General features: G+C 35.4%; 1 protein-coding gene across 4 annotated transcripts; it reads left to right on the top strand.

The window, feature by feature from the left end:
* The first annotated feature begins 403 nt into the window (after positions 1-403).
* Positions 404-10,092, top strand: LOC110638431 (cationic amino acid transporter 2, vacuolar). Of its 4 annotated transcripts, XM_058142431.1 has the most exons (14): positions 410-841; positions 1,393-1,594; positions 1,988-2,072; positions 3,338-3,478; positions 3,601-3,719; positions 3,803-3,899; positions 4,091-4,263; positions 4,386-4,452; positions 5,359-5,517; positions 7,083-7,350; positions 7,925-8,033; positions 8,292-8,404; positions 9,374-9,449; positions 9,664-10,092. In XM_058142431.1, the coding sequence occupies exons 1-14, from the start codon at positions 685-687 to the stop codon at positions 9,818-9,820; spliced, it is 1,923 nt and encodes a 640-aa protein (XP_057998414.1). In that variant the 5' UTR covers positions 410-684; the 3' UTR covers positions 9,821-10,092. The 4 variants fall into 4 exon arrangements, with proteins under 4 accessions (XP_057998417.1, XP_057998416.1, XP_057998415.1 ...); XM_058142433.1 differs by lacking the exon at positions 9,374-9,449 and having other exon boundaries at positions 406-841; XM_058142432.1 differs by lacking the exon at positions 5,359-5,517 and having other exon boundaries at positions 407-841.
* Positions 10,093-10,448: the final 356 nt, after the last annotated feature.

The following is a 10,448-nucleotide window of genomic DNA, read 5'->3' as shown; positions in this document are numbered from 1 at the left end:
TTATCAAAAAATACTAACTCATATAAATTTTCTGTACACATATTATTTATAATCGATATAAAATTTTAAAAACTTAATCTTGCTACGCAGAAAATTATGTATATCTAACCCACATGTGAAGGTTAATCCACACACACCAACTCATTCCCTCAAATATTTTAAATTTTTTCTCAGAGATGTATGTACACAAATAATTTAATGACAAAACATTCCCCTTAAGAAAACCATGTCATGTCATTATTCAGATTGATTGTTAGCACAGAAACCCTTAAATTATTGAGGCGACAGCCGACAAAATCCACAGGCCGAGGGAGGAAGGTCTCCCTCGTCCGGTGGTCCCTACCAATTTCATTAATTTATTGTAATAATTCGAGGACCACAATCCAATCATAGATAGCTACAAATTCGGGCGGGGGGGTCGGTCCGTTGGGAAATTCTATTAGAATCTATAGAGAATCTGCCCGCTTCTCTTTTGGAATATCAAACTCTACCTTGAAGGAATTCAGCTTCTTTCTAATGGAAATGCGGGCAGATTTTGCCTAGCCTCATTTTCTGCGTATAACTTAGGAGGACTTTTTTTTTTTTTTAACGTTTAAATTAGAAGTAACCAGTTTGACAATTTGTTAGATTGTTGTTCTGGTTTATCATTTCTGGTTTAAAGCGAAGAAGAAGTTGGGAATTTTGATGGGTTTTCTTTTTGATTCGCAAAAAGGTGTAGGTTTATGGGGAGGTTGTCTTAGGAGTTTGCTAAGGAGAAAACAGGTTGATTCTGCACATGTCAAAGCTAATGCTCACCATCAGTTAGCTAAGGAGTTGTCCGTTCCTCACCTTATTGCAATTGGTATTTCTTCTTCTTCTCCTTCTCTACAATGAAAACTGATAAGGCTTTTCTGTTTTATTTGCTTTTAAATTTTTGTGGCCTTGCTGTACATGGGTCTAAATTGACTCTGGCATGTTCGTTCGTTTTTCTGTTCTGGATGTTGGTTTCTTCATGAAATGATGCTGACTGAACTTGACTTCATATGATTTTGGTTTTGGAATATATATATATATATATATATATATATATATATATATATATATATATATATATATATATATATATATATATAACTGCATGTTATTTATATTTTCTGGACATCACTTCCTTTTTGGGTCCCTATGGTCTCAGAGCTGTAGCTTTTCTGGACATAAATATTTTGCCTCGTGTAATTTGTCTGCTTGAATTAACAATGAATTTACGATTAATACTTACGCCATTTCATGTACTTCAGATTAAGCATGCGTTCTTCTCTGTTGATTCCTGTTGGTTTCAACTTTTTGCTTAGTGATTTTTTGTGCTATAACTTTCCATCTGTGAATTAACTTTGAAATATTGAATCTCCTTATCAGGTGTTGGCTCAACGATTGGAGCTGGAGTTTATATTCTTGTTGGAACAGTTGCTAGAGAGCACTCTGGTCCAGCTCTTTCGATTTCCTTTCTGATAGCTGGAATCGCTGCTGCTCTTTCTGCTTTTTGCTATGCAGAGCTTGCAAGCCGTTGTCCATCTGCAGGCAGTGCCTATCACTATTCTTATATATGTGTTGGAGAAGGGTAACTACTTACTGTTTCCCGCACAATATATTCGCATTTCCATATATTCTGAGTTATTATTATTGTTTTTAAATTTCTTTATTGAAAAAAGATGAATAAGTTGTTATTTGCACCCTTCGTCAACACCCACCCCACACCCACCAAAAGTAAAAAAAAAAAAAAAAAATTTGTAACGTGGTATGAGGAGACTTAGTTCCTGATAATTTGGTTTAACTAAAAGATTTTGATAAACTGTAGGTACTTTATTAGTTATAGGATTCTTGATTTATATTAATATAATGTATAGCAAGTTGGCTACTTGGCTTTTGGTATTTAGGTTCAAAACTTGGGACTTAATGATGTTATTGTTAGAATGTGCCTCTGTTTATTTATTTAAACAATATTGATGTGCAGTGTTGCATGGTTGATTGGCTGGGCTCTAATATTGGAATACACAATTGGTGGATCAGCAGTTGCTCGTGGCATATCCCCCAATCTGGTTCAGTGAATTTCTTTACTCTGAACTTCTTCTCCTTTTCTTTTTCAGAATTTTCTTTTAGGTTTAGTTATTTTTTCTTTTTGTTTAAAGCATAAGTTCTGTTGGATCTCTTGTAGCGGAACAGGCTTTTTTTTCCCCCTATTTCTATGCGCTGTCTTTTTCTTGGCCAATGACTAATCACATTGATGCAGTCCAAGAAGACTAAATTTATGAATTATTTTGATTTAATTTTTCATTTTAAAATTAAGAAGTTTTGTTTTCTCTTATTTAGAAAATCTAATTAAAAAAGTATTTTAATTATTTAAGAATTCTGTTGTCTAGAATTTCCTAGTTAGTGTTGGTTTTATATTCTTAATTAGATTGGTTTAGTATTATCTTATTTTGAGATTTCTAATCCTAGTACTAATAGACCTAGTTATTACACAATAAATACCTATATCATCTACATATTTTGTTAGAGAGCTTATTATTATTGATGTTAACAATTGAGAACTAATAGAAATTCTGATATTTGTTTCTCTTCAACTTTGAGTGTACATATCCTTTTGATAATTTAGAATTTTTGAATGAAATGAAATGAGTAAGATTGCTCATTCTATTATGGTTTCCAGTTGAAATGAGCATACAAGTAATTAATCTTTATATACTCAAGCGATAGAGGAATTATGAGAGTCCTCTTGTTGGTGTTTAGCTTTTATGCAAATGAATATTTTACTACAATTGAAATCTGAATTCGTACCAACTATTAAACTATAGTTGATTTAGCTTCTGTGTTGCCTTGAATTTAGGTTTTGAATTTTACAAGGTTGGAAGAATATAAACCTCTATCAACTAGTTTGGGCTCTTGAATTTTCCAGAGTTTCTGATAAGTTAATGATCTTTCTGTTTTTTCATCAGAAAATTCATTTTTGTTTATGCCTTTGGATATTAAGTCAAGAATTAAAATGGTGAGTTGGGTTGGGGCATATCCGTCATCTTACTGCGCCATATAAGTAAAGTAAGGACAAAATTTGAACTGCAGATATTAATGATTACGTGATCAAACATAGTGGGTCAATGCATAAGGGCCTTAACCCCCTTCCCTTCTCTTTCTCACCTTCTTTTGTTCTTCTTTCTGTCATCCTTAATCTCTCATTTGTTTTCTATCAAGGTGTCATGTTCTGAATGTGGGATTGGTGTTCATGTCAATCTGCTTGCTTTCCTTTTGCTGGTATTTTTATTGGTACTTCTATTTTCTTCTTATTTTTGCTATTATATGCATCTAGGCATTCTTTTTCGGAGGTCAGGATAGTCTTCCTATTTTTCTAGCTCGTCAGTACATTCCTGGGCTTGATATTGTGGTTGACCCAGTTGCTGCAATTTTAGTATTTATTGTTACTGGACTCTTGTGTGTGGGAATCAAGGAGGTAACTTCTGTTGATCTTTATTACTATCCATTTCTCATGCAATTCCTTGTGAGTGAAGTGTCGTCCTTTCTGTGTGCTTGTTCATACATGCATTAACTCCTTGAATAAAATCACTTTTGCAGAGTACCCTAGTACAAGGTATGGTCACCACTGTGAATGTCTGTGCTATGCTTTTTGTCATAATAGCTGGTAGTTATCTGGGTTTCAAGACTGGATGGGCAGGATATGGACTTCCCACTGGGTAATAGGCATCCAATATTGTAAATTGAATCAAATTATGATTTGTAAAAGTGTATAGCTAACAAAAAATTGTTTAATTTGTAGGTTTTTTGCCTTTGGAGTGGATGGGATGCTTGCAGGTTCTGCAACGGTCTTTTTTGCTTACATTGGTTTTGATTCAGTTGCTAGCACTGCTGAGGAGGTATTCTCTCTCTCTCTCTCTCTCTCTCTCTCTCTCTCTCTTGCTGTTTTTTCTATTCTTGTCTTTATTGTTTTTAAATCCTTCTTTCCCCTTATCGCATAATTATCTTATGAGTACAGTTTTGTGTTTCTTTGGCATACCTTGACTTTTGGGTATCAAACTTTCATGTTGTGTTGCAAATGCTCTAACAGGTGAAGAATCCTCAACGAGATTTGCCTTTGGGCATAGGCCTTGCACTGTCTATTTGTTGTACCTTATACATTCTGGTTTCAGTGGTCATTGTGGGGCTGGTACCTTATCATGCAATGAATCCTGATACTCCTATCTCCTCTGCATTTGCTGAGCATGGCATGCAGTGGGCAGCGTAAGTTTGTAGTTTTACTCAAAATACATGATGCATCAATTTTCTTCCCCCTGAATTTTATGGATGTAATTTGAACCTTAAACCTTTCTGTTTAAGAGTTATTTTGTTGCTCTTGATTCCAGGTACATAATAACAGCTGGAGCTGTCATGGCACTCTGTTCAACATTGATGGGCTCAATTCTTCCTCAGGTAATTAAGTGGAATACTCACAATATCATAATTAACAGACTGACTGGCCAGTTGTTGCCTTCTTTGTACTATTTCATAGATGATGATTGCCTGCATTTATGATAAGATAAACACATATTTTTGGGATTCCAACTCTTTTTACCTTGTAAGTTGGTTCATTCTTTAAGTTGCAAGTTGTCTGCTTAAATTTAAATTGAGTCTTAGTACATATATAGCTGTATCAATTTTCATTTCAGATAATCTATTCTAGCAGTGGACCTCATACATTGTATTCCCTCAGTATTCCTCATAATTTTGAGAGAGGGACCCAAATCATATCCCTGCCTTACTTATCTATCTTAATATATTTGAAGAAGAATGTAGTCATTTTAATATGAGAGTGTCCGTCTTTTCCTTTCCAATGTGAATCTTCTTAGCCATTCCAACTTTTTGAAAGATAAAAGAAAGTACAAAATTGATGATATCTCAGATCTAGCTTGTGATTACTTGTGGTGAAGATGACAAGTATGAACGTATCATTTCTAGCTTCACATAGTGAGGAAACGCGATGTGGAAGCTTGTGTTAACAGGCTCTCTGATATATGATAGTGCCTGAACAGAAAAAACCATGTGCATAACAAACTTAATTGCATTTAATATATTTTGGAAGAATGCTAACTGTAATTATTTAGGCGATAACTACACATTAATAATCTCCTTGTTGGATAACATTGAAACCTGTATTAGGAAGGAAAAATCCAATCTCTTTTCTCTCATCTCTTACTTCACACAATAAACCAAGAGTTGAGTTACATTCAGCGGTTTATTAGGCCTTTTGTTTTTCTGGATGAGTTGCATTTATTTACTGGGACCTTTTATTCCTTAGTAATGACTTCTAGACATCTTCCATCTTTTTGTCCTTTGCAGCCACGAATTTTAATGGCAATGGCTAGAGATGGATTACTGCCATCATTTTTTTCAGATGTAAATAAAAATACACAAGTACCTGTAAAGAGCACTTTGGCAACTGGCATTGGTGCTGCAATGTTGGCATTTTTTATGGATGTTGATCAGTTGGCTGGAATGGTAAGGGAGCAACTTTCTTTTTTCCTTTACCATCTGGATCTTTTGATTTTTTTTTTCCCCTCTTTTTCTTCTCCCTCTTTTATTTCCCTTATAAATAATTGAGGGTACACTGGACAACTTCTCTGTTAGTTTAATTTGAATTTTTAAAATAAGCGTCATTCACCTGGCATGTGCACTGAATCTTGTGTCAGTTTTAAGCATGACTGGCTGCAGACTGGGGAATGGTGGGGGAAGATTACGACATCTTCCTCATTGGGAAATATAACCTGCTGTCCTACCCAGTTCCCCAATCCCTAGTCAGGAAAGGGTGAGTCCTAGTCCACTCTCCTATGCATGAAACAGGGTCAATCTTTCCCTATTCACCGTGAAATTCTCATCCATTCTCTTGAACCCATCTCACCACAGTCATCCAAAGTCTCTAGAAAAGAAGAAAAAAAAAGCTAAAAAGAAAAACCAAAATAAGATATCTGATCACTACAATTTCCAGTAAATTTCTAAACCTCTAAATTCAGTAGACTCACTTTACTGAGGATAACCTCATCTGATCCTACAAATCAAAACAAGTGTGCATGCAAAATTACCTCACTAGAATGGGGATCCCATTTTGTTTTGTTTGTTCCCCATGCCCCCATCCTGGTCCTATCAGGGAGTTTTACTTTATCATTCCCCCTTCATTACACAACTAAATGGATGATGTTAGGACCTAAAAATGCTTGCCCGTGGCACGCCCTTGTTACTAGTTTTCTTTTTTTTTTTTTTTTTTTTTTTTTTTTTTTAACATTAAGTATCCTGAGATCCTTTGTCTTGTGAGGATCATGAACCTAATGTAGTGGCAATTATAATGAAATATGATTAAATCTTGTTCCTGCAGATTGAATTTCTTGGGTTTTCGCTTTTCAGATAGCCTCTTAAATTATATGAAATTGACCGTAGAAACCTTATCAGTTCCTTGTCCTTGAGGTTTGGTGTAGCATACAATTTCATTCTTCCTATTTGTTGTCATACATTGGTTTGGGATAAGAAATTTGTGCTAAATGTAAGACTTGGTCAATTTTCCTTCTCTTGAGCTAGTTTTTAGGGTGGAATTAAGCTTGGCACATTTTCTCTACATTGTATTAAAGCTTATCTTGTTTCAATGTTGGGCCACCCACAAATGTCCATACTTGCAAATTTTATATTCCAGGTATTTATGCGTGAATGTGAGAGGGTGTATTATGCCACATTGATTTGGAATAAGGAATTTGTGTTTAATATAAGACTTAGGCAAGTCTCCTCCCCTTGAGTTAGCTTTTGGGGTGGAGTTAGGCCTAGTCCATTTTCTCTACACTATTAAAAAATTAAGTATTTTAATCTTTCAACTTTCGCAAATAACACTGTTTTATATTTCAATGTGACCACTTGGACTAATTTTTTTTTTTTTTTAAAAAGCCGGGGACTCAAGTGCCTGTTTTTGAAAAGAATAGAATGAAAAAGAAACTTTTTTTATCCTCTGGTAATCAACAATGTAATGCTATTTTTCAATGTAATATTGAATCTTGCTCTTAATTGTGTGGCATTTTGTGCAGGTCAGTGTGGGCACACTTCTTGCTTTCACCATGGTTGCTATCTCTGTATTAATATTGAGATATGTCCCGCCAGACATGGTGCCATTTCCATCCTCACTTCAGGACACAATTGATTTTGTCTCATTGCAGTACGGGGTGAACAGTCAGAATATTAATGTTGAAACGTCTGATGTTAATGGTGGTACTTCAAGTAATTTGCCTTTGCTAGGCAAAAAGAACACTGTAGTTGATTATCCTAAAATTGTAAAACAAGAAGCTCAGGGCAATTGTAAGTTCCTCATAGGCTTCATGCTTTCAATTTTAATTTTTCTGGAATACTTTGAGATGTTAGGATATAAACTCCTAATCTTATCCAATCTGCTCGCCCACCAAAGAGAAGGGGGCTTGTTTAGGACATGCTTGATTATGCTTTGCAAATGCTAGTGTGCCTGTCTCAACCTTTTTGGTTTACATGCTTCATTTACTTGTTAAATACATCTAAATATACATTGCATCTATCTGAAACAATGTTCAAGTAATGTTCAAGTTATCCTAATTTTGAAAATCATCAATTGGAAGTATCATATTAACTTTTAGGTAGACATGTTCAATGTAGCAATCAATGTGTGTGTGTGTATTTCTGCTTCATATGGCTTTAAACTATATAAAGTTGGAGTGCTGGTTGATTGAATTGAACCATAGTTCTTTTTGCCTTGCTCTAAGTTTGATTTATAATAGTTGTTGGAGCCTGATAACTTAATGCATGCTCGCTAGTATCCATGTAAAAAATTGTTCCATTTTCTTGCCTTTCATAATTTAGGTTCTGCTATTTTTTACTATCTTCTATTTGTTAATTGTTTCAGATGTTCTAAATGAAGAGAACAGAAGAAAAATTGCTGGCTCGACCATAGCATTCACATGTATTGGAGCATTTCTTCTTACATATGCAGCTACAGATTTGAATATTCCTAGGTGGGTTGATCAAGAGTAACTCTATTTAACTTGCATTGATGATAATTTCAAGTACATTCCCCAATGATTTAGCTTGAAGACATGTCACATTTAAGAAGAAACTGTTTAAACTAGATGTAGGGTTTCGCAAGAAGAGAGAGAGGGAGGCTGTTGGAAATTTGACTGACTTTGACCAGGCATTAAATTTGAGAGTAATGGCCAAAGTAAATTGTGGTTTTCTTCAAAATCAGTTAACTATTTGTTTGGATATTCCATTAGGCCTGTTCGCTTTACATTGTGCGGTGTTGGTGGTGCTCTTCTTCTATTTGGTCTGATTGTGCTGACTCTTATTGAACAAGATGATGCAAGACATAGCTTTGGGCATTCTGGAGGTAAGTGCTCTTTTATCTTGTACTGCTGTCCATTTGACAAGATTTGTCTAGTTTCGAAGTTGGAAGACAGTCTAGTTTAAATATTAAAATATGTGATGTGCCAGCATTAGGCATGGCTTGTGTTAACAATTCAAGCCAGTTCATGTCAGGAATTGTGCACTACTCCACATTGGTCCATTGGGGTACATGTTTTTCCTCAAAAGGCACCTATGCAAGTTTTCTGTCCTAGGTTTCTTATGAACATTTCAGACCTCCTACTAGATGCCTAACAGTGCATCCGACATGCCAACATGACCTTGAGAGGCTCTCTCAATCCATGCTTTTGCATGTCCTTGAATTTTTTTGCTATATTTGCAAATAAGCTCAAGTACCAACCATAATGAATGCAAGGCATTATCTGTTTGTGACACACTGGTTATCACAGTTTTGCTTCCTATAGATGTATCATAAATTTGGGTCCTAAATGTTGGATACTATGTTTGGAAGCATGTCCACCAGCCTTCTTTATAAAGACATTAGTAATTCTCCACAAGAATGCCGTGGTTGCTATGAATTTGTTCATGTGTCAACTGTTTCAAAGTGAATGAATTTTTGACATTATCACTCTACCTTGCTCCCTTCAGTTTACCTAGAAAGAATGGGACATTTTTAATGGTCAGAAGTAAAATCTTACTGTAGAGCGACATACTACTACCCAAAATATCCACATAATATTCCGTTTAACTTGGATTGCATGTATACGCAGTATAGTGAGTCAAATCTCATCTGGAAATTAATTCAGGATGCTCATCTGCTTTAGAAGCTACGGGCTCGCAGAAGCATACTTGAAGGATTACTTTTTGTACACATCTTGCCAATCAAGGCTTATCCCCATTTAATGGTGTTATAATTACCATTCCTGAATTGTTATTTTTGTTTCCATCGAAAGTTTGGTTAATTTTTGTGAAATGTTGATTTTTTTTTTCTCAGGCTTTATATGTCCATTTGTTCCACTGCTTCCGATCTTCTGCATTCTGATCAACATATACCTGCTGATTAATCTAGGGTGAGTGTTGCATCACCTGTATATCATATTACCATTGAAAAGAATTATCAAGTGGAATATTGTTGCATTTCTAAGGATGTGGGTATGGGTGTCAATACTTTAGATGGGACCTTGGGAATATGTTATCTATCTAGCTATTTTCTTACTTCTGCAGTGTTTCTGGATCATATTCATTTCTTGTTTCTCATCTTTGGGGCTCTTTCTGGACTTCTAGTGCCGCCACCTGGGCCCGTGTTTCAGTCTGGCTCCTAATTGGAGTGTTCGTTTATGCATTCTATGGGCGGACTCACAGCTCACTATTAGATGCAGTCTATGTGCCTGCAGCTCATGCTGATAAGATTTATCGCAGCTCTGGAGATAGTTTAGCTTAGAATCCAACTGGTCTCGGCAGCCAGGATCCCCTTCCATGTAATTCTTACAACAGAATCTCTTTGTTGTACAGTGGCGTTCCCCCAAAACATCCCCCTCCGCCAATTTTTTTTTTTCCACATTAATTTTCCTCTTGCCATGTATATATGTATATATGTATTATTGTGGCTGAAATCATTCTCATATGCATGGTATATTATATATGAGGGTTGATTTTGGGAACTGTTCAAACAATGCAAATAGTTTACAAGTTAAAGAAGATGTTCTTTGTTTCTTTTGCCTTCTCTCCCTACAATATAGCATATCATCATTCAATACAGCATCTGTGATGGCATACGCATACGAAAAGGTGAGAAAGTTCACATTGTTGAAGCATGGAATGACTGTTTCGCCACAATGTTATTAGCAGATCTTTCTTCGAATTGTAAATTTAAAAATTGAACAAAATTAAAATAATCTCTCTAATAATCACTTTTGAGAATCAAGCCTGTCCAAACTGGTGCATTTGGAATTTTTGTAGACTATGCAGGCTTATGATTTGATTTATCATCTCCCGAGTGAGGGGATTGATGTTAATGGTGCCTCTGTCAGGCCCTTCGACAGAAAATGCTCATGAAAATGCATGACTGT

This window comes from Hevea brasiliensis, unplaced genomic scaffold (assembly GCF_030052815.1).
Source record: "Hevea brasiliensis isolate MT/VB/25A 57/8 unplaced genomic scaffold, ASM3005281v1 Scaf5, whole genome shotgun sequence".
Lineage (NCBI taxonomy): Eukaryota > Viridiplantae > Streptophyta > Magnoliopsida > Malpighiales > Euphorbiaceae > Hevea > Hevea brasiliensis.
This window is presented reverse-complemented; position numbering and strand designations above follow the sequence as displayed.